We start from the raw sequence: 24903 nt of genomic DNA on the forward strand, positions 1-24903 counted from the left end.
TTGATGCCAGGCAGATGCAAATTTGAGACCTAGCTCTGCAATATAAAAACAATATGCCCTTGGAACCTGTCTCCTCATTTATAAGTGGAGGATTGTGAGGTCCATTTGGCAGTTTTCTTGTATTAGACATAATGTAGAGACGACCATAAAAGAACTCTGCATCATCAATATTAATAAAGAATGCAATTCAGCCAGCAATGCAGTGTGGCTCACGGATCTCACAATGACTTGTTTTGCGTGTGACACGGTCACTGTGAATTGCCATGGCTCACGCACCCCCAACAGCTCTCACTCTTGTGGCAGCTGTGCTAAATGTCCCACAGAACAGCAGTGCCACTGGGTACCTGGCCCATGGTCTGGCATGCGTTTTTGTCTTAAAATACTGAATAGAGGGATGCTGAGCTCATGTTTACTGATTCTCTGTGTCTCCCCACAGCCAACCCTCTGGTTCCCATTTATGACCTTCAGCTCTTTTTGCAAAGTGCCCCCATCAAACGGGAAGGACATTGCCCTCCTAACGACAAATGAGACACAAGGGAGCCTTGGGCTTTTTTTCAGTCTTTCATAATGTGACATCCAGATGGGCTCTGGCCTCTGTGTCAATACCACCTTCCTGGGGTTAGCTCCATTTTCCTGCTCTGCCCCTGATACCTCCAGCTCCCACCCTCAGTGAGAGGAAGCTATAATTCTGAAGCAAAAGGCTTGGCACTGAAGCAGCGGTCTCCATGGGCCATAGTGGGAAGGGAATGGAAGTGGACATTCCTTTCAGGACAAGTGTCCAAAGGGTAGGAGACTGAGTGGTTCAGCATTGGGGGCAGGTTGCACAGGGAAAGGGCAAAGGGCACCTCCTGGAAGATGGGAACCGGGACTGGGGAGCTGGTGTGGGACTGCAGCATTGGCAAAGGTAGGGGCTGCAGCGGAGGTCGTAGCAGGGCAGGGGCCTCCACCTTGGGGCTGCTGTCTTGGGCGGCAGAGTTCCTGCCCGCGGGTATGTCCAAATCCCATAGAGGATCTGCATTCTGGACCTCAGTCTTGGTCTTGGTGACAGCAGGGGGAGGGCCCGTGTTGATGGCTGTGTTCATGCCATAATGCCGACGCTTGTTAATCCAGTACAACAGCGGGCTGTAGGTGAACGTGGCGGCCCTCATCACCTCCACCCACTCCTGGGCACGCTCTTCCCGCCGCAAGTTCTTCCTCCAGTGCAGAAAGAGAATGCAGCCGCCGGTTACCACAGAACACAGCCCCAGGAATCCAAAGTACAGTGAGACCCACACTGAGGCAAGAAAGAAAAAGAGGCAAGCTGGTTGATAGCTCTAACTTGGGGCCTGAGCTATTTCTCATTCCTCTCCCTATCCCATTCATCAATTATCCCATCCTCTTAACTACTTTCTCCATTTCCCCCTTCTCTCCTCATTGACTTGCCTCATCAATCTCTTATTCAGTCAACGCTAGATTTCCAGGGAGCTTAAGAGGCCACCTTTAGCCCTTTACAGATCAGGAAAGCAAGGTCTAGAGGGGCCATGACCTGCCCAGACTTGGTCAAGCCTCTTGTTCCCAACCCTGGACCCATCCAATCCATCTGATTGAGAAGCCTTACTAAAGGCAAAACCCATCAAGGAAGTAAGTTTATAGGGGACGGGGACACCAGTGTCCCATCCCATTCCACCATACCCCTTACCCATTCAGCTGTGATGGTCCTAGGGTATTCATTGTACCCCTCTCTGGTTCAGCAGAGAAACTTCTCTGCCCCCAATCCCTAGTTTTCTAGAGGAAAGTATATCCTAACTGCTTAGCACTCCTCCATACAGGCCACCACCCATCCACGTAAAACGTCTTCCCCGAGTGTCTGCCCCACACTAAGGGCACAAGGCAAGAGGCAGGGACTGGAAGGGCATTTACCACCAGGGAGGCTCAGGTCCTCCTGCTGGGAATCCATAAGGTCGAGCCTTGGTCCCCAGCTGATGGCTCTGGGGAGAGGGAGCTCACCTACCCGTCTGCCCAGCCAATAGAAGGCCCTGGAATGCTTAGTCCCATTGTTCCCTAAAGGTGAGGTCACTGGGTTCTGAGCATTAAACATTCTAGAGGCAGTGCTTGTGAAGTCTTGGGTTGATGGAAGGAAGGGACTCTATCCAATGGTGTCTCGTAGGCCTAGTGTGTCTCTGCTGCCAGGGACTGACCCACCCACTGAATTGTCTGCCCCCCACCTCTTATGGTGAACCCACAGAGAAGCCCCCAGGTCTATCCACGTTTCTGGGCTTCAAGAAACAGTTGATGGATACCTGTCGCCAGGGAGGAGTGGGGCAGGGAGCATACACAGCTTTGGGCAGCCTTGCCTTCAAGACCTTTTTTTTTAAGGTTTTATTTATTTGAAAGAGAGAGAGAGAACACAAGCCGGGGGGTGGGGGGGAGTGGCAGGCAGAGGGAGAAGCAGACTCCCCGCTAAGCAGGGAGCCCGATGCGGGGCTCCATCCCAGGACCCTGGGATCATGACCTGAACCAAAGGCAGACACTTAACTGACTGAGCCACCCAGGCGCCCCACCCTCAAGACTTCTATAACCTTTCTAACTAACAAGTGTTAGCAAGTGTTTCCTGGGCATCAGGCCCTGTAGGAGTGCCCCACCATCCAGCCCTACATCTCTTTCCAGCCTCACCGTCCTCCATATCCTTCACACACCTTGCCCTCTGACCAGGCCGGACTCTGGAACAGACCCAGCCTATTCACATCTCTAGAGTTTTGCTCACACTGCTCCTCCACCTAGGAGTGCCCTTCCCACTTCCCCTGGACTGAACAGCTACTTATCCTTCAAGGCCCAGTTCAGTTCCCCCGACTCCGTGACAGTTGTTTCTGTTGGCTTCCCCAAATCCCATCATGTCCAATTTGAAGGGACCTAGAGAGTTGTGTGGTCCAGCTCTAGTCAGATGCTTGAGCCCTGGGGGTAGATGTCCCCCACCCAGCAGCCAGCGCCGCAGGACCCACCTGAGTGTGACTTGCCACACCTCCTGGGGCAGCTCAGTTAGAAAGCCCTTCCCTAATGAAGCCCAAGTCTGCCTCCCTGAGGTTGTACCCCTGGGCCTAGCTCAGCTACTGGTGCCATTTAATTACTTCCCCCTTTATAACCCCCCCCCCCACCGATGTGAGACTGGGGACACTATTCAGCCCAGATTTCCCTCCAGGTTCCCCTTACACTCAGCTCTCCTATCTCACTTGTCCACAGTAGGGCAAGCATGCTCCTGTACCAAGGCCTTTGCACTCCCTGTTCCCTCAGTCTGGACGGCCCTTCTCCCAGATACCCAGATGATTCCCTCATTTCCATCGGCATTCTGCTCAAGGGTCCCCGAATCTCTCTCTTAGCCTGCTTTGTTTTTCGGCATAGCATATATCCTCACATAACATTACAATCGACCCTGGAACAACATGGAGATTAGGGACTATGACCCCTGCACAGGTGAAAATCCATCTGCAACTTTTGACTCCCCCAAACTTAACTACTAATAGCCTATTGTTGACCAGAAACCTTACCAATAACAGAAATTGTTGATTAACACATATTATGGGGGCGCCTGGGTGACTCAGTCGGTTAAGCATCTGCCTTTGGCTCAGGTCATTGGGATCGAGCCCCGTGTCAGGCTCTCTGCTCAGCTGGAAGCCTGCTTCTGCCTGACACTCTGCCTGCTTGTGCTTGAGTGCACTCTCTGTCAAAGAAATAAATAAAATCTTTTTAAAAAAAACCCACATACTATGCGTATATAAATTATTATATTTTTTTTAGATTTATTTATTTGAGAGAGTGCGTGCACACAAGAGGGGGGAGAGGGGCAGAGGAAGAGAGACTCAGACAGACTCCGTGCTGAGCATGGAGTCCGACAGGGGCTCAATCCCAGGACCCTGAGATCATGACCTGAGCTAAAACTAAGAGTCAGACGCTCAACCAACTGAACCACCCAGGCGCCCCCATATACCGTATTCTTACAAATTAAGTAAGCTAGAGAAAAGAAAAATGTTAAGGAAATCATAAGAGAAAACACATTAACAGTGTTGTAAAAAATCCACGTGTAAGTGGACCTGCGCAATTGAAACCAGTGTTGTTCAAGGGTCAACTGTTTGTTGTCTCTCATCCCACTAGAATGTAAGATCCATGAATTAGTAAACAAGGAAATAAATACCTAAAAATAGTCATAACTGCTATGAAGAAAATAAAATAAGGTAATGGGATAAAGAATATAAACGGATAGCACGCATCAAGAAAAGTCCCTTTGAGGTGCCGACTTATGAACTGAGCCATAAATGATGAGGAGGCCGCCACATGCAGATCCGAGCAGAGGGATCATCAGCCAGTGCAAGGATCCTGAGGCAGGTATAGGTCAGCACACTCGAAGGACTTACTAATCTCCGAGTCCACCACACTTCTAGCACAGGCCAGGGCCTAGGACCAACCGCCATGAGTGCAGGCTGGACTGAGAAGAGTTGAAGGCTCTGACCCTACCCCGGAGGAGTCCACCATTCACGAGGGGTTTCTACCAGGTAAGACCCAGACAGGAAGGACTTCCACGAAGGCAAACTGATCATGCCATTGTAGTGGGCTTGCCCCAGCGCTGGCCCTCTATGGCGGGAGAAGGTGAGACACAGAGATGTAGATGTCACTGTGTCTGACCCCAGTAATTCCCGCTTGGTTCAAGGGGATGAAGAAGATGGTGGTAGAGCATTACGAGGATCAAAAACAGCCAAAATCAAGACTTGTTAGGACAGACCCAGCTGTCTCTTTGGAGAGGTTTGGCTGGAGTTCAAGGTGGATGTCAGGAAGCAGAGGGAGTGGAGGAGACGGAGCGCAGAGGCTGCTGGACCCGAGCGGGAAGCGTGGAGCCCGGCAGGCTCGGGGGAGGAGACGGGCCGCGGCAGCCCGAGGGGCCGTGCGAGCGGCCGAACGCGCGGCTCCGGGGCCGAGCCGCGAGCCCCCCTCCTACCCGCCCCGCCTCGCCTTCCCCAGGGCCCGGAACCTTACGCGCGCGGAACCTCGGTGCCGGAGCCCGGGCGCAGCGGACCCGGAGCGCGATGGAGCAGGCGCGCGGGCCGCGGGCTGAGGCCGACGCGCCGGAGGAGGAGGAGGAGGCGGCGGCGGCCATGGCTGCCGTGGCGGCGGCGGCGGGTGGCACGGGCCCGGCCGTGTTGCAGGTGGCCGGACTGTACCGGGGGCTGTGCGCCGTGCGCAGCCGCGCCCTAGGCCTGGGGCTCGTGTCCCCCGCGCAGCTGCGCGTGTTCCCGGTGCGCCGCGGCTCTGGCGGGCCCGCGGGGGGCGCCGACGGCAGCGGGGTCGGGGCCGAGCTCGAGGCCAACCCTTTCTACGACCGCTACCGGGACAAGATCCAGCAGCTGCGCAGGTGCGGACCCCGGCCGACCGGCGGCGGGCGGGGAGGGGGGCGCGCGGCCCACGTTTCTGGTGGATCCGACGCCTTCAGGGCTTAGAACAACCCCGCGACGTGGGGCCCGGTTACTCTCCGCACTCTGTAGATGATGTGTCTGTGGGCTCAGAGAAGCAAGGTGACTTGCTAACATCACACAGTCTCAGAAATGAGTGTCTGCAAAGTCCTGCCTCTTCCCCAAGTTGTCTTTCGTTGTGCTCTAGTTCTCAAAACGCTGAGGTGGAATCCTGTGTCGGCCCTGATGAAGTAGACGCTTCCAACAGACCTGCCCTGATTACAGAAACGGGAACATAGAGCCTTCCAGAGAAGGGACTTGACTTGCTCACGGTCACATATTGAGTCACTGAGGCCTGGCCTAGAGCTCGGGTTCCTAGGCTTCTAGCTACAGCCCTGACTACAAGGAAAGGAGGTTGGGGGAGGGAGTAGGACATCAAAGACTAATGGAGTCACAGATGGATCATCCGTTGAACCAACCCTGTCATTAAGAGAAGGAAACAGAATCAGAGAGCGGCGGAGACCTGCCAGAGGTCACACAGCTGGTTGGGATTCATCTGATTTGGGATCCAGGGCTCCTAACACTACCCCTCAGCTTCCAGATAAAAGGGCTTGGAGATAAGAGGCTTGAGCTGGGTGCAAGGGGACCAAGGGAGGGTCTGAAGAGTTAAAGTGGAAAGAGCTGAAGGAGATGAAAGGTGAAAATTAGAGGGGCTTGGGAGAGAGTCTGGCAGGGTAGGCAGGCAGTTGTCTTAGAAGGGTAACCAAAAACTGCATACTGTAACTTCTTTGAGTTCTGTCTCATCCCAGTTCCATGGCCTTAATGTCCTCCTCCGGCATCTTCTGGACTCTTGCAGTCATCCTCTAGTTAGTCTTCCCCACTTCCACCCCAGTGCATCTCACTGCGGCTGTGGTGATTTTTGTTCCCTTTTTGAAAAAACTGACAGAATAAAGGAATGAGTATTTTTTGCCCTCTTTCCAGCAGCATTCAAATATACTCAAGGATTTCTCTTCTTTAAAACCTTTCCTTGACCTACATTCCCCTCCAGCCTTTTCTCATTGATCCCTTTCACAGGCTGCATCTTAGGAGAGCTGTCTACGCATACTCTGAATACTTTACAGTTGCCATTCATTCTTATTCATGAACCAACGAATGGCTGGTTTTACTCTCCTTCCCCACCAGATCATTCCCATCAATATTTACACATACTGCTGTCTCAAAGAGTGAGCGTTCCAAAGCACCCTCACTGACTCTAGATAATCTCCATATTCCTTAGTGTTCCACACAAGGTTTTCATGCTGTAGCATCTGTCAGTCTCTCTATATTCACTAAAACCTAGGCCCTTGGAGCACCAGACACAAGTTTGGTGTGAGCCAATAGCAGGACAAGGCTGTGTGCCCTCTTGACTCCTTCAGCCTAGTATCTAGATTTTTGCATCACACTTTGCATTGGTGAATTGGGAGTATTTGATCTAGCTGCAGGCCCACTATATCTAGAATGTGGACAAACTGGAGGGTGTCCAGAGAGCAGGTTTATAGTGAGGAAATACTCACAAATCACATATGAAGAGGGGCCAAAAGAACTAAGGAAATTCAACTTACAGAAAACTTTAGGGGGTGACATAATAGCAATTTCCAAGTACTCAAATAAGAGGGATTAGACATTTTTTCTTGTTCCTGAGTGTAAAAGATATAGATGGATAGAATAAAACAGAATGTTTTAATAATGAAAGATGTCCAAGGTGGGAATGCACAGACTCCAATGCCTAGGCCGCCTCGCACTCTGTCCACTCCGCATGGCAGGCGCAGGTGTGACTGTGGATGCTTGCAGCACTAACCCTGGTCCTGGCATTTGCAGCCCCAGCAGGTGCCACACCCCACAGGACAGGCCCCCTGGATTGACTCCGCACTGAGTTACTGGCCTGCTGTGGAGGGGAGGAAGAAGATCTGCCCATGTAGTGGCAGGAAGGGAGTAGTGTTTAATGTCTCCTCTGGAACTGAGTTTTATGAAAGAGGGGCCCGTACAATGTCTTGATCAGGAAGCACTCCACCCGAGAAGTGATCAGGATGTCCTTGAATCCTGCAGACTACACCTGTGACACTACAGGCCTCATGGCCCGGGAGCTGTAATCCCTGTATGATGTCTTCACCAAAGTGTACAGTGCCAAATAGCACGTCGTTGGCTACACAGCCTGAAGAGTTCTTAACAAGGATGACAGCCCCAACCTGGACTGCAGGCCTGAAGACCAGCTCATTTTGACATAAAGGACAGGTTCTGATGTTTTATCTACAGGAGCAAGTTCTTTGGAGAGAGAGTCAGGGAGAAACTGAGGTGCTAAATCTTTTCCTACAAACTATGCGGTTTAAAGCCTCTGAATCACCTGCATCTGAATAAACAGATGTTTAACCTTTTTGTGGGGTGAATAAGATGTCCAAGAACTAGATGTGTTCAAGTAAAAGCTTGACACCCACTGGGAGTGCTGTTGGATTCCTGCCTGAGTAGGACGATCAAGATGACTTCAGAGTCCCCTTCCCATCATGAGGATTTGAATTCCAAGTACCCAGAGTATAAGTACCTATGGGACCAAGGTCTGCATCACCCTAGGAAATAACATGTTACACAGGACCCTTGAAGATTAACAGTAGTTAAATAACTGGATTTCTTTTTCCACTTTCTTGATTTATAGGCAAATCCTTCAGCCTTTGAATGCCTGTGTCCTCTCTCTCTCGAAGTGCAACATGATGCTTTGTTATTTCGAAATTCAAAAAGTCCCAAGTGGTTTCACTTTTGGTTTACCTTTAATCAGGTCTGACCCAGCTGTTTTTGAATCCCGACTGGAAAAGCGCATTGAGTTTCGGAAGCAGCCGGTGGGGCACTCCAGGCAAGGTGACTTTATCAAATGTGTAGAACAGAAGGTAAGACCTGCCCCTCTTTGTGTTATTGGCTCACCAGTGTGCTGGTGAGCCCACCAGCCCTATCCTGGGAGTGGGCTCACTGATGGGTCAGCTGGATGAACTGAATGTAGCCTCTCTCTACACAGCTCAGTCTCCATCCATAAATGGTATCCTGCTCTTTCTGGCGAAGTACTGTGGTCATGGTAGAGAGATAGATGAAAAAGGCAGTCCATGCTCCTGGGGGATGCGGTAGAATGGTCAAGGCAAAGCATACCTGGCAGCGGGCTGTAGAGATCCGGGACAAAAAAGTGCTTAAAAGCTGCTCTTATCCTTAAACAAGAATCAAAGCTGGGGAAAAGCATGTTGAAATCTAATACAGTGCTTTTCAAACTTTCTGATCATGATCCACAGTGAGAAATATATTTTACACTGTAGTTCAGTACATACACGTGTATGATTATAACTGAAGCAGAGTTTTTACAAAACAATGCTTATTTTTACTACATGCAATGCACTTTTTTTTCTTTTAAAAAAAACTTTGGCCACAGTCCAGTAAATTGATTTCACAACCTGTGATTTGAAAAATACTAACCTAGGGTGGTACACAGAGCAAATTGGAGTGGGAGCGGCTAATACCAGGAAGGATATGCAGTAATCCATGTGTGGGCTGTTTGGGCCTGAAATAACATACAGTGGAAAATTGGGATTCTACATTGTGTTTAGGATGAAAGATATTTATTTAATTTGGACAGTAACTTTTTTTGCCTTGGGTATTCTAAATTTTAAGAGAATCCACTTGGTCTTTTAATCACTGTTTGAGTTCATAAGAACAAAAGCAAGTCACTGGGTTAATCATTACAAGGTTGGGGAGCAAATTCAACCTCCTATGACAAACATAGTTTACAACTTTATGTGAACAAACAAGTCTCTACTACAAATATTTTAACAAATGTAGTTTCCTATAGTAAACATTTATAGTGCCAAGGTTACAAATCAGTAGCTCTTGGAAATATTACTATATTAGAAACTTTAAGTATGACATTGGAAAGCTCTTTGCCCCCTTTTGTAAACAGACTTAGAAATTCAACTTCATGATGACAAGATGCAAACATAAGTCAGGATGGAGCTTAAATTATGACAACGCTTGGGTAAATAATGACTTACTGTCTTTCTTATCTAGCTAGATAGAAGGGGGCTAATGACTCTATTCGCAAAGCCTTTTCTTTGCTCTGAGTCATTGGCTCCCTACCACATGAGACCCAACATCTCCCCCCCTTTTTTTTAAAGGTTTTATTTATTTATTTGAGAGAGAAAGAGAGCACAAGAGCGGAATGAGGGGCAGAGGGAGAAGCAGACTCCCTGCTGAACAGGGAGCCCGACACAGGGCTTGATCCCGGGACTCGGGGATTATGACCTGTGCTGAAGTCAGAAGCTTAACTGACTAAGCCACCCAGGAGCCCTCCAACATCCCCTTTTTGTAAAAAATATTTTTTTTTTGTTTTTTTTTGTTTTTATCTTCTTGGTTGTTTGTAAAAAATATTTTTAATTCTTCATTTTGTACCCTGAAATGAAATTTAGACAATGTAACCCACTAGTAGACATAATTTCGGAGGGGGGGGCATTATAATGCCCTAGCTGTCATATAAAGGAAAGAACTTTTTTTTAAGATTTATTTATTTATTTATTTTATTAGAGCATGAGCTGGGGAGGTGCAGAGGAAGAGGGAAAAACAGACTCCCCACTGAATGCGGAGCCTGACACAGGGCTTGATCCCAGGACCCCAAGATAATGACCTCAGCTGAAGCCAGACGCTTAACTGACTGAGCCACCCAGGCACCCCAAAAGCTTTTTTAAGATTGATTTATTTATTTGAGAGAAGAGAGTGTGCACTGTGCTTGAGTGCATGTAAGAATGAAGGGAGGGGCAGAGGGAGAGAATCTTCAAGCAGACTCCCTGCTGAGCGGGGAGCCCTGATGTGGAGCTCATGCAGGGCTCAATCTCACAACCCATGAGGTCATGACCTGAGCTGAAACCAACTGAGCCACCCAGATGTCCCAAGGAAAGAACTTTTTAATAAAATACTTATTTAGTAGATGATATGAATGAAATTTCTAAAATGAATGAATGATATAAATGAAATTTTTACGAGTGAACTTTAGTATATAAGTTCTTGAGCACAACTATGCTGTGAAACCTAATGCAGTCATCAGAGTCTCTCACCTATATGTGAAATTACCATGAATACATAAGCAGCAAATACTGACTGGTATAGGGGTGTTGTATTAGTACTTTTAAAAACTCCCAGACCGTGAGCGGTATTGTTATCAGTGATCCTCATGAGATTCCACAATGTGCAGCCTTCTTTTAAGTTATATACTAGTTGCATTTCTAGAAAACTCAGTGTTTGTTAAAGCCATGTTAAAAGAAAGAAAGAAAGAGGGGCGCCTGGGTGGCTCAGTCGTTAAGTGTCTGCCTTCGGCTCAGGTCATGATCCCAGGGTCCTGGGATCGAGCCCCACATTGGGCTCCCTGCTCAGTGGGAAGCCTCCTTCTCCCTCTCCCACTCCCCCTGCTTGTGTTCCCTCTCCGCTGTCTCTCTCTGTCAAATAAATAAATAAAATCTTTAAAAAAAAAAAAAAAGAAAGGAAGGAAAAGCAAAACAGAGTCTAGACCCAGATAATTATTTTTATTTATTTATTTATTTATTTATTTTTAAGATTTTATTTATTTATTGGAGAGAGAGAGACAGCGAGAGAGGGAACACAAGAGGGGGGAGTGGGAGAGGGAGAAGCAGGCTCCCCACTGAGCAGAGAGCCCGATGTGGGGCTCGATCCCAGGACCCTGGGATCATGACCTGAGCCGAAGGCAGACACTTAACGACTGAGCCACCCAGGCGTCCCTAGACCCAAATAATTATAAACAGGTTTTTCACTTATGAGGGCATCTGGCTAGACACTAAAAAATTGTCCAGGATGAGCGAAAGTTCTTCATTATGTGGAATTCATTTACAAGATCGCAGCTCCTGGCACCGCTTCCCCTCCCATAAATACGAATGTCCTTATCCAGTCAACTGTTGTGATAACAGAAAAGTTGTCCACAGAGATTTCCAAAGCATCAATACGGGAGTAGTAAAGTACCCATTTAAATGTTTTATTAAGGGGCGCCTGGATAGCTAGTCAGTTAAAGTATCTGCCTTCAGCTCAGGTCATGATCCCAAAGTCCTGGGGTTGAGCCCCAAGTCAGTCTTCCTGCTCAGCGGAGAGTCTGCTTCTCCCTCTCCCTCTGCCACTTCCCCTGTGTGTGCGTTCTCTCTCACTCTCTAATAAATAAATTAAAAAAAAATAATAAACGCTTTATTAAGTGCTCTTGAGACTTTTGGCACATACTTTCAACTATAATTTTAATTACTGTATTTCATTGGTTCTAAAGCCCACATTTATTTTTTGCATTTTAACATCTCCAGAATTGTCTTAAAATTGATGTGATATGAAAGTATTGTGTTATTATTTAATTGGCATCATTTTCTGATACATAAAATAATGGTGTTTCTTAAGTAGTGTCTTAGGTTAAAATAAAATGCAATAAGCTTATACTTGGAACTTAAATTTGTTATTTCTATAAGTACAAGTGGAAATAAAGAATGGATTGGAGGGACATTGTGGGAAAAGAATATACTAGGCTTAGGGATTAAAAGGTGAAGTCATGGGGCGCCTGGGTGGCTCAGTCATTAAGCATCTGCCTTCGGCTCAGGTCATGATCCCAGCATCCTGAGATCGACTATCTCCAGCCTGCTTCTCCCTCTCCAGCTCCCCCGTGCTTGTGTTCCCTCTGCCGCTATCTCTCTCTGTCAAGTAAATAAATAAAATCTAAAAAATAAAAAATAAATTAAAAAAATAAAAGGTGAAGACAGCTGTGCAAATGTAGGGTTTCATTTGTTTTGTTTTCATAGTGCACCTGAAAGTGAATGGTATGAAAATGAAATCAATTCTCTTTTTTCTGGAAAGTTTACCTGTGAAGGACAGACTACATTAGGGTGCTGCCACTGTATAGGGGTATGACCAAAAAGACAAGGGTGCATCCAACAGATTTTTCTATACCAGACTTTTGTCTAATTTGTTCGTACCAGTTCTGTGGGCATCATTTATGAAAGGTTTGGATTCCTTGAGGCACAGAATAACAAAAGACAGGATTTTATGCAGACGGTGTTTTTCAGCCTCAGAATCCCAGGTATAGATTGTACTCCTGAAAGGAATGGACTTGAACTGAGAAATTGAGTGAGAGACTTAGAACCAACCCATTCCTATTATCAGAAACCTCATAATAGGATTTCTTGACTGTGGCCTTTATCCGAGATAGTAGGCTAGGAGAAGAAATAATCACTAATTTGATAGAGGGAATATTAAGATTGAGTGCTGGAAAAGACCAGCCTGGTGAGGATGCCTGCCATCAGAAGTGTGTCACAGATGAGAAGCAGCCTTTGAAAATACATTTTTCCATTGCTTACCTCCTTTATGGCTCACCAAGGAGCAGATCAGAGAGCAGAGCACAGGAAACCCAAGCAGGCCTCATTCTGGGAGGGAATCCCTCATATCCATAGTGGCAGGTATGGATATGGTCTCTAAGTACCGGTAGGTGGTAGTTACTAACAAATCTTTTCTCATCTCTGTATCTCAAAAGCTTAATCACAGAAAAGTTGTCTCACAAACAATAACTCATAGAACAGTGTGTACAGTTATTATATAGAATGGAGAAAAGTGAGTTTTCAAGTGTCTGATTATTAAATGAGTATTGTACACTTCACTAGTATGGTGGTCTTTTTCTTATGAGTAAGGTACAGATAAATGTCCTGTCTCATCATGTATTTCAGACAGACACCCTGGGGAAACAGCCTGTGAGCAGAGGATTCACTAAGGACAAGGTAGGTTTCTAATTAAAGATCTAAGTCTGAAGTCATATGGAACATCTATAATAAGAGGCAGCAAATTTGAACATACTGTGGTTCTGTGATTTTGTGATTTTTTTTCCAACTATGGAGATGAAAAATATTTCTATGAATTTTTATGTCCTTGATATAACCTCTAGCATAGTGTGGGTCCTGGGGCTGCTGGAGGAAATATGAGGGAAATCCTGGTGATATGCTTTCTTTCTATAGGAAGTAGTTTTAAAAAATCAAAGCATGTTTACTCATTTAATTTGCAAATAAGGAGCTATCCCTAGTAGAATAGCAGTTAAAGGTGACAACCAGATTTTCTCTTCTTACCAGCTGCAAAATGCTGCAGTGCTCATTAGTGAGGGTAAAGCATTTAGAAAGTACTTTTAGATACTCCCCAGGAATAGCACTGTGAAAACCTGCCTGGGCTTAGGGGTTCACTTCTCTGAGCATACAGGTTTTATACATGTTCTGTACTTATTGAAGATCTGCTCCACTGTCCTGACCTGTTGCTTCCCACAAGGCTTACAGATAGTTAAGCTGTTGTATTTTTCTTAATTGTGGATGTTAATTGCCTTTTATTTTCTCATTCAGACTCTCAGTTCAATCTTTAACATTGAGATGGTGAAAGACAAAACTGCAGAAGAAATAAGACAGGTAATAAATGAAAATGGGCTGGCATACTTTATGAAAACATGTGCTCTGTGAGCCAAATCTGAAAGTAGAAAGGAGCATACATTTCTTGATACCTCTTTTTAGCCAAAATGAAAGGTGGTTACAGAAAGCAAAAGTGATCAGTTACATGAAACATAATGGCATGAGAAAGCTTGTCTTTCTTGATTTTACTCCTATATGTCTAATCAACTCACATTACCCCCTTCTGTTTCATTCCTGTTGCCCACGTCTTATTTAAAATCATCAGTACTATGTTCTGGCTTACTGTACTACCTAAGTAGGTTTCCCTGCTCTCATTCCTCCCTGCTCCTCCACCTCTCATAGCCTTACCAGTTGAATCCTCTTAAAGTTCTGCTTTCATTATGAAAAAGCATAGTGTATTCGTTAAGAACACAGACTCTAGGGTGCCTGGGTGGCTCAGTCGGTTGAGCGTTTGCCTTCGGCTCAGGTCATGATCCCAGGGTGCTGGGATCGAGCCCCGAGTCGGGCTCCCTGCTCAGTGGGGAGCCTGCTTCTTCCTCTCCCGCTTGCTGTGCTTGTGTTCTCTCTCTGTTTCTGTCAAATAAATAAATTAAATCTTTAAAAAATAAAAAAAAAGAACACGGACTCTAGAGCCAAGCCACCAGTTTTAAGTCCTAGCTCTGCCACTTACTGTGTGAATGACTTTGATAAGTTAGTTAACCTCTCTGAGCCTTAGTTTCCCTCTCTGTAAAGTGGAGATAATAATACTAATAGTAGTATTAATAGTACTTATCTCATAGTAGTAATAACAGTACTTATAGAGTTCTTTGGGGAATTAAATGAGTTCATATTTGTAAAGCACATAGAACAGTGCCTGGCACAGAGTAAGTGCTACATTTGTGTTTTTAAAGAAATGAATAGAAATAAATATTTTGTCAGTGACCTGCTTGCAAATGTTCAGTGACTTCCTGTATTCCTTTGCTTGCCATTCAGAGTCCTCTGTTATTATAGGACCTTCTTCTGGAAGCTTTCTGGACACCTTCCTTCAGAGCACTCATGATCTATCCTACCTGTTTGGTCATTCCATACACCTTGATTTGCATTGCTATTTACATTTTCATGTCAGTGATTCTTTTCTCTCTAATTAGACTATAATAAGCTATTTATTGACATTTCTTATAATTCCGTGAATTATTTTAGGTATATTGAGAAAATCAAAATAATAATAAAAGCAGTAGACTATATGTCAGGTACTGTACTTAGTGCTTCACATGCACTATTTCATTAAATTCTCATAACTACCTTGAAGTGTAGGTGCTATTATTTCCAATTTACAACTGAGGAAACTGTAATTTCAAGAGATTAAGTAACTTAGGGTAGAGCTGGAACTCAAACCCATGTCTGTTTGACTCTGCATCCTGTTCCCTTATGGGAAGTTGTGCCAATTGCCATGAGTTTCCTTTGGGTGCTGTATCATTTGTTTCAGCAAAAGCATTTATTAAATACCTATTAAATGTCAGGTTGTATGCAAGACATGGAAATAAATGAGAGAATCCCCTACTCTCAAGGAGTTTTAGCCTAGTAGAAGGACAGACACAGACACAGACGAGAACAGCACAAGGTTCTAACTTGTGTTAATAGAGGCTTATGCAAAGTCTCTAGGAGACCTCAAACTGTGTCTTTGGGAAGAGATGCCAATAGAAAGCAGACACCAAGCATACTCTTTAGGGGAGAGAGAAGCCAGGCCCAGGAGGCTTGATATTCATATGATGAATATCATTTAGACCTATAATTTTAGACATAAATTTGTGTTTGTTAAAATAATTTGAGTAACCAAGGTCAATTATGTTAAGAAACATCTATCTGTCTATAAATTTCAGTGTTGATTCATGAACTATCTACTAGTATAGATTAAATAAAAATAGCAGGATATGCTGTCGTTAAAATGAAAAGACCGTGTCTGACATTAAAAAAAAAAAGAAAAGGCAAAGCAACCTTGGGCTGCATTGATAATGATTTGCCCAGGTCCTGGGAGGTAATAGTCCTTCTGTACCCTGTGTTAGTTAGATTATACTTTGATTAGTATCTTCAGTTAGGGGGCCCCCCTCCATTCTTAATGAAAATGTTAACAAAGCAGAGCATCTCTAAAGGAGGGTGGCCCTGTTCTTCAAAAGCTCGCTCAGGTGTCACCTTGGCTGTGATGCCTTCCCTGCATTCTATGCCTTTGCTAATGCTGTCATTCTCTGCTTAGAATGTGTCTCTTCTATCCTACCTGTTTATCTTCCTAGCCTCCTTGTTCACCTGGCTAACTCCTGATCATTCTTCAGGATACAGTTCAAGTATCCCCTCGTCTGGCACTCATTCCCTAACTTGGGTTAAGTGCCTCTTTGTTCCCCTCAGAGCACCTTGGCTCTGGTTTGTATTGTAATTCTCTTGTGCTAGGCACAAACCTATATTTCAACTAGTCCTCACTATAATCCTGTTAGGTTGATATTATTGCTATTTTACTGATGATTATATTGGTGTTATTTAGTGATTTTCAGTAATTTGCCCCAAGTAGCATGGTCAGCAAATGATTGGAGCTGGAATTTGCATCCAGGTCCACCTGACTCCAGACACTGGATTCTGAATGACTGATGTCCTGGCTGTCTGAGAAGCCCACAGTTGGCTGAGGAATATGGGTTTTGGGAAGGAAAAGAGAAGGTATGAGAAAAGAACATGTCTGTTGCATACAGGCACATCTTGAGAGAAATGATTCACAAGGTCATGGAATCCATTTGTCTGACAGGAATTTGTTATTAAGAGTTACAGTTTAATCATCTAGAAGAGTAGATGGTATTAAATCTTTTTTGTAATCATGTGCTAGTAATAAAAGCATTACATTGCGTTTTCTTCCTTGTTATCAAATAGCATGTTACTCTGAGCAATAAAAGCTGTCACCATTTCTTGGTGCAGGTTCAAAAGATTACCCACATGTCACAGACACCCTCTCTTTTTCGTACAGATTTGGCAGCAGTATTTTGCAGCAAAAGATACAGTCTACGCAGTTATTCCTGTAAGTAGCTTGGAGGGGGAAATGGAAGTGTTATGGCATGAAGGTCAGGGCTCTAACCTTAGCAGGCAGTTACCTTTACTTTTTCTATGTTTATTGCCTCTTGAGAACTTACATTTATAACTCTGAGAGTTTTTATTATGCCCTAAGCACCAAAGATTGGAAGCTCCATATGATATATTTATGGCGCTTGTTTTCCCTCTTTCTGGTTTAGCAATGTCTCTTTTACTCAAGTCTCTGACAAGGGAGCATGGTGTAAGTCATGTTGCTGAGCAATTTCCAAATGTGTTTTACTTCTTTTTGGTGTTTTCCAACCATACAGTTGGAATTTCAGACAGGGCCTCTAGCATAGCTTTCTTCCCCTTTTGTCTATAAGTGACCTATTACTGAGCTGACTTAGAGCTTCCTCCTAGGCTTTTTCTGGCATTTTCCCTTAGTAAGTGGCATTTTCTGTCTTGGAGATAGTCATTGGCCACTCTTGACCATTGAGGTTTGTGACTGGGAAGGGGTGCTGCTGGCTTCTTCTAGTTCAATGTCCTCACACTGACTTCTGCATAAGAAAGCATTTGATGTACTGGGTTATCAGCTAGTTCTTTAATTGTTCTTCTTCCCTGAAGAGAAAGCCATTTAGGTTACGTTTACATCAAGCACTGAGTTTGCATGTGTGAGTTTAAGATTAAGGAGGAAAACTCAGAGACAGAAAAGTCAAGCCGGGTCTTTTGCTTGCCCTGAGAGTACTGCTACCCCACCTGGTACACACATCGACCCTTGCCCTTGAAGAGTTCAACGGCCAAAAGGATCTGCACCTTTTTGCCGTTGAACTCTGCTTTTTTTTGCCGTTGATATTCTGCTTGTGTGTGCCTAAGGAATGATGAATTTGTTGGAGTCATGAGCTGCCAGAAGACCCAAGCGAAAGGGAATTGGTGAGGTGGACCAGCTGACTTGGTGTCAGTAATAATTTCTAATAATTTCTAGAAATACAGATATTTTAGATCTGTAATACCGACTCATTGTTTAAACAGGCCTTCTTGGCTTTCCCTTAGACAGCCTCAGTGGCCTGAAGTCTCTGACACTTGGCAGAGTCCCTTGCAGAGTTTGGAGTATCCACTCTTCACATCTAATTCTGACATTGAGCAGCCAAACACACACCCGGTTTTTCTCTCTGTCGTAAGAGGGAGTTGTAAATGATAGAATATAAGAGATATTTTTGGTTGTATTTTAGTCCTAGAGTTCAGTCTTGGTGAATTTAAATATGATTGCAGCCTCAAGTTTTCTTGGTTTTGAATTTTATTCTTTTCTAACCTACAGAAGGAGAAGTTTGACTTGATCTGGACCCGGGCTCAGTCCTGTCCAACAGTAAGTTTCCAGTGACCAGATGAGGATTGCTTATCAGTGCTGCCAAACAAGGATGTTTTCTAACCTATCTCTTCATACTCCATACTATCTCATGTGTTATAGCGCTCTGTTTATTTAACAAAGGTGCTTATGTGTTGACTGTACTGATAAGTGAGATTTTCAGCCGTAAGGAATCATGTGGGTTTGTCCCAGTAAGTGTGTCAGGCCCTTTAGCTTTCTGACATGGTGCAGCCCTTTCTGATTTGGATCTCTGTCAGTACAAGTGAACATGGGAGGCAACACCTGAACCCTTCACATTTTCACCCTCCTTTAAGTTACCGTTTTATTGCCAGTTTCTTTTCCATTTTGGCCATGCTATTCTGCTTGTGTGTGCCTAAGGAATGATGAATTTGTTGGAGTCATGAGCTGCCAGAAGACCCAAGCGAAAGGGAATTGGTGAGGTGGACCAGCTGACTTGGTGTCAGTAATAATTTCTAATAATTTCTAGAATTTTCAAAAAGATTTTCCAAACATTGCTGAGACAAAATAAAAAGCATCTAAGTAAATGGAGAGATGGACTGTGATCATGGATTGGATGACTCGGTATTGTCATCATTTCTCCCCAAGTTGATCTCTAGAGTAAATATCATCCTAGTCAAAATCCCAGTGGGCCTTTTTTTTCCTTTAAAGAAATTGACAAGCCAATTAAAAAAAATTATTTGGATATCCAAAGGACCTAGAATAACAAAACAGGTTTGTTTTTGTTTTCGGTGGTCAGCAAAGCAAGGTTTATTGAGTGAGAGTACAAAGCTCCCAAAGAGAGGGGGCTCGAGACGGTTGCCCCAAAACAGTTCTGGAAAAAAAAAGAACAAAGTTAGAGCACTTGCATTTCATGATTTCAAGGCTTATTATAAAGCTATAATAATGAAGACAATGTGATATTGGCATATAGATAGACATATAGATAAATAGAAGAGAGAATCCAGAAATAGACCAACATGTGTGGTCAGTTATTTGTTAGCAAAGGTGCCAAGGTAATTAAATGGGGAAAGGATAATCCCTTCAGTTTGGATATCCATATGCAAAAAATGAACCTCTACTCTTACCTCACACTGTATCCAAAAATTAACTCAAAATAGATCGTAGATATAAATGTAACTTCTACAAAATACAATCTTAGGTTGAATGTTAGTGATCTTGGGTTTGGCAAAGATTTCTTAAGTGTATCACAAAAAACACAAACTATATAAGAAAAAAATCAAAATCAGTAAATTAGATTTTATCAAAATTAAAATTTTCTATTTGTATTCTCATGTTTATAGCAGCATTAGTCACAATAGCCAAAAGATGGAAGCAACCTGAGTATCCACTGATAGATGAATAAACAAAATGTGGTATATACACCCAATGGAATATTCATCCTTAAAAAGGAAGGAAAATCTGACATATGCTACAACATGGATGAACCTTGAAGACATTATACTAAGTGAAATAAGCCAGTCACGAAAGGACAAATACTGTATGATTCCACTTACGTATCTAGACTAGGTGTAGGTACATAGAATAGTCAAATTCATGGACAGAAAGTAGAATGATGGCTGCCAGGGGATGGGGGAAAGGGGAATGAGTTCTCATTTAATGGGTATGGAGTTTCAGTTTGGGAAGATTAAAAAGTTTTGGAGATGGATGATGGTGATGTTTGCACAACAGTGTGAATGTACTTAATGCCACTGAATTGTATATTTAAGAATAGTTAAAATGGTAACTTTTATGTTATGTGTATTTTACCACAATAAATAAAAAATAAAATTTTCTACTTTTCAAAAGACATTGTTATGAAAATGAAAAGACAACCCACAGACTGGGAGAAGATATTTACAAGACACATATTGACGCGTGACTTGTATCTAGAATATATTAAAAACTCTTACAACTTAAGAAGACAGGCAACACAATTAAAAAATGGGCAAAAGATTCAGACAAAGTGGAATGGCAGATAAGCACCTGAAAAGATGCTCAATATTATTAGTCATAATGCGAATTGCAAATTAAAACCACAGTGAGATACCACGAAAATGACTAGAATTAAAAAGACTGACCATACCACGTGTTGGTGAGGGTATGGAAGAACCGGAACTCTCATATACTGCTGATATAATAATGTAAAACAGTACAGGTACCTTAGAATGACAGTTTCTTTAAAAGTTAAGCATATACCTGCCATACCACCCAGTTATTCTACTCCCTAGTTATTTTCCCAAGAATTGAAAGCATATGTTCATACAACACAAATGTTCACAGCAGCTTTATTTGTAATAACCAAATCCTAAAAGATACCTATCACCGGTATATAAAGATAGTGTGGGGGAGAGGGATTGTGTGTACATATACATCTACAGTGGAATAATATTCAGCAATAAGAAGAATGAACTATTGATAGATACATGTAACAACATAGATAGATCACGAAACAATTACACTAAATGAAAGAAATCATACCCAAAAGAAGTATAGATTCTTTGGTTCCATTTATACAAACTTCTAGAAAATGCACGGTGACCAGGAGTGACAGAAATCAAATCAGTTACCTGTTAGCTAGGCACTGAGGTTATGTCAGCTAAGAAAAATGAAATAGAGCCTGAGCGGTTGGCCATAAGGAGATAGTTCCATGACTAACGCATACTGGACTGATTATACTTTGTTTTCTCCTAACATCAGTCTCTTCACCACTCATCCCTAATTCTAAACATCTTAAGCATAAAACTAATCATTTCTTTGTGTTTACAACCATGTTCCAGTATCAGCTTCAGATGATAGAATAGGAAGTGATTATAATAATTGGAACAAAATTTAACTCAGCAGCATTAGAAAGTTTAGAAATTGAAAAACTCAAATGTTCATCAATAGAAGAATAGATAAATTGTGGTAAATATCTATAGTGGAATTCCATACAACAATGAAAATAAATGAATTAGAGTTGTATTTATCAACATAGATGAATCTCAAAAGTGTAACGTGAAGTGAAAAAAGCAAGTTGCAAAATGGGCATATAGTTTGATCAAAGATTTAAGTTTTTAAACATGCAGCAAGTTTTTAAACATAGTATTTCTTGTTTATGGATATGCATATGTGTGTGCGCATTTAAAGAATAAAAACCTGAAAGGGAATGATAGACACCAAATGCAAGATAAATGTTACTCTGGAATGGGATTGGAATGGGTTACAGAGAAAGCTTTAGTTGGATCTCTAATGCTTTCTTTCTTAGTTGGGTTGGAAAGTATATGAGAATTTGTTAAATTATCACTTAATGAATTTCATAATTGTAAAAACTGTTTAAAAACCAGACAGTGAAAAAATGGAGTAAATGATTAGGCACTTGGACATGGAGCAAATGATTGTATTTATTCATCTATCTCTTCATGTATTTGTTTCCCAGTTTCTCTGTGCACTACCAAGAAGGGAAGGTTATGAGTTCTTTGTAGGACAATGGACAGGTACTGAACTCCACTTCACTGCACTTATAAATATTCAGGTAGGTGGCTTGTGCTCATCCCCTAGAAGAAAGAGGCCTACTCCTGTGAGCCCTTGCTGAGGCTTGAGGACACAGAGTATCTACTAATTCTCAGCAGTATTTGCTTCAGCGTTGATGAATTGTTTTGCTTCAGCGTTGATGAATTGTTACACTTTGCATATTGGGCTAGCTTTCTAAGCCCTACTCAATACCTAGAAATTGGAAAAGACCCCAAAACATATTCTCTGACTACATTTGGTCTCTCCCATCTCTTCCCCATACCTCTATAACGTTTACTGCTTGTGTCTCACTTAACTAACATGGGTGAGTTGTGATGGTTATCTTTTAACTCTAAGGTAGACTGCATGTCTTACTTGTATTTTATTAACAGAGTCAGCACTTTCCAAGATGCAAGATGCATAGTTTCCATTCCATAGATGTTGTTTTGTTTGTTTCCTTCCTTCCTTTTTTCTTTGTTTTATTCCCAAATATTGGATTAAGACGTTCAATCCAAAACATTTGAAGCTCTTAAAAATGAAGTCAGTATTTTAAATCAGATTGTAACTGGGATTGACATTCTGTATTTGGAGGCCAAATTGCCAAAAAACAAGCCTGTGTTACAATGGCTTTGAAGGTTGGGGTAAAGGAAATGCAAAATAGAATGAGAGTTTGCTCATGATTGTATCCTAAAATTGTATTATGTTTTTAAAAAAGGGGGGATTAGAAAAAAAGAAACGAAAAAGCAGAATGAAGGGGCAGTTTTTACCTTGATTTTTTTTTTTTTTTTTTTAAACAGCGAGAGAGGGAACACAAGCATGGGGAGTGTGAGAGGGAGAAGCAGGCTTCCCGCCGAGCAGGGAGCCTGATGCGGGGCTCGATCCCAGGACCCTGGGACCATGACCTGAGCCGAAGGCAGACGCTTAACGACTGAGCCACCCAGGCGCCCAGTTTTTACCTTGATTATTGGATGAATTATAAAATAACATTTATTGCACATCCTATAATCAATATTCGATGTACTTACTATGTGCCAGGTGTTTTATATATATTATGTCATTTCATCCTCACAAAAGTCCCATGAGATAGTTACAGATATTATTTCTATTTATAGAGAAGAGCATGGGCTCAGAGAAGTTAGTCCCTAGTGTGGATGAGTGTGGTAATAGGTAGCAGATCTGGATTTGATTGATTCCAGTCTGTGAACTGAACCGTTATGCTGCTGTGTTAGAGACCTGTGAGACAAGGTCCCTGCCCTACTGAAGCTCATAGACGAGTATGGGAAGAAGATCCAGAAACATAATTATGATCAAAATGATCAGTATATTTGAAGTAAATGGGGGAGAACTGAGAGGCTGAACCCTAGCACTAGGTAGGTATTAATAATTAGAAGGACTCCTGCTGAAATTTAGAGATGAAACCCAGACATCTTTTTTGAATGTATAGTTGTTTCCTCCTACATATAAGGGCTTTAACTTTGAACCCAACCTCTCTTCCTAGTCTGGACTGAGGTCTGATAACCACTGCCCTGTCCATTCTTCATAAAATTATGATGTTCCCGTTCTCCTTTCCCCCCTATCTCCCACCTAGATTATATTTTAAAAGGGCACATTACAAATCTGGCCCGTGTGCAAACTCTCCAGCTGTTTGCTACAGCTTAAAAGAGCTCAGTCTTCAGAGCCAGCCAAGGGGAGTAGATTTCAACTGTGAAATGCACTAGTCCATAAAAGTGGCAATTACACAGGCATATTGCTTTCTTTAGAACTTGATTTGGTAGTTGCTTGTGCCATTTTGTTTTTAAATATATGGCCATGATGAAGGATTCACTGCCTACTGTAAACATTTTCTGGGAAAAAAGCCAAACCTTTTTCAATTGAAGACACAAATAACACTGTGCAAACTGTCAGTTTCACTGCGCCTTGGCAAGCCTGACCATCCCCCCACCTACCAGTCCTCTGACTCACTAGCCACTCAAGGGGCTGTTAGGAGCCCGAATTTCCTCTAGACTCTCTATTGCTCTGAAATTGCAGTTTTGTGTGGTGGTACCTTATTGAGCCTTGATAAGTGTTTCTCCTTACAGACCCGAGGGGATGCTGCAGCCAGCCAGCTGGTTTTATATCACTACCCTGAACTTAAGGAAGAAAAGGGCATAGTGCTGATGACAGCAGAAATGGATCCCACATTTCTGGTAAGAATTAATTTTTACCTCCTGAGCGGTAAGATTCTAGAGACCTACAGGTACTTATTTCTTAAAGTTGACAGTAATTTTGTCTTGCACAAGCTCTTCCAAGTTGAAGTTAGTACAATCACTAACTCAATCACTTATTCACAATTTTGAAGTCCAAAAGCTCTGAAAACAAAGTTTTGTCATAATACATTTGGTCACAAGACCTTATCTGACTTGAACTTACTTGGTAGCTAAATCTTCATTTAAACTGATATAAGGCCACTTGTAGTCCTTATTAATCCCACTTGGTATGGAATATTCATGCATTTTACTAAGGAAATATTAATGTATTTGATCATGGGGAGTTACATTATGTACCTATTGCCTTTCTAGAATACAGTAATTCTGACTCCAAAACACATCTGGCCCTAGGGGTTTCAAGTAAGAGACTGTGGACAAACAAATGGTTTCTTAAGTGTCAGGACATGTTCAAAGTCTGGAATAGTTCTCAATCTTTTCTCTTCCCCCACACTGCTCACATGTATTACATTCAGCGTACATAATGATTTCCCTTCCTCCTTTTCCCATTCCTTGGGATAGAGCATTGACCATATGTCCATAGATAATGATGCCCACTGTGTTTGTTTTCTCTGTATATCCAGGGTCAGGAGCAGTTTTATGGTTATTATACAGCCAGTTTGTCTAGTCCTTGCTCATTTCTGCCTCATTTATCTGGCAGGATTTAAGTTCAGGATGTCAAGATAGTGAACACTGTAGTGCTTCTTCCCCCTTAATTTCTTCATTACAATACCCACTTATTTTTCCTCTCTCTCTTAGCAGCTACTTACAGGGAAGGAAAAAGTGATGACACTCAGCTACTATCTCACAATAGCAGTAAGCCCCAAGTCTGGAATTGGAACTCTTCTTTCCACCATCACGCTCAAATGGAAGTCACCCAAAATCCTATC

At 43.1% G+C, this 24903-nt stretch overlaps 2 protein-coding genes across 2 annotated transcripts in view; one reads left to right on the forward strand and one right to left on the reverse strand.

Moving 5' to 3' along the window:
• Positions 1–680: 680 nt before the first annotated feature.
• Positions 681–1082, reverse strand: TEX38 (testis expressed 38). The gene has a single exon (XM_078071780.1). The coding sequence runs from the start codon at positions 1080–1082 to the stop codon at positions 681–683; it is 402 nt and encodes a 133-aa protein (XP_077927906.1).
• A 3587-nt stretch (positions 1083–4669) lies between these two features.
• The window catches only part of ATPAF1 (ATP synthase mitochondrial F1 complex assembly factor 1), a 29118-nt gene continuing 8884 nt past the window's right edge, over positions 4670–24903 (forward strand). The window contains exons 1-8 of the mRNA XM_036065852.2: positions 4670–5377; positions 8221–8329; positions 13175–13225; positions 13832–13894; positions 16878–16928; positions 18234–18281; positions 21697–21792; positions 23849–23956. Of these exons, the coding sequence (XP_035921745.1) occupies positions 5052–5377; positions 8221–8329; positions 13175–13225; positions 13832–13894; positions 16878–16928; positions 18234–18281; positions 21697–21792; positions 23849–23956 (852 nt within the window). The 5' untranslated portion in view covers positions 4670–5051. The remainder of the gene's footprint in view (positions 5378–8220; positions 8330–13174; positions 13226–13831; positions 13895–16877; positions 16929–18233; positions 18282–21696; positions 21793–23848; positions 23957–24903) is intronic.

This window comes from Halichoerus grypus, chromosome 5 (assembly GCF_964656455.1).
Source record: "Halichoerus grypus chromosome 5, mHalGry1.hap1.1, whole genome shotgun sequence".
In the NCBI taxonomy this organism is placed as follows: domain Eukaryota; kingdom Metazoa; phylum Chordata; class Mammalia; order Carnivora; family Phocidae; genus Halichoerus; species Halichoerus grypus.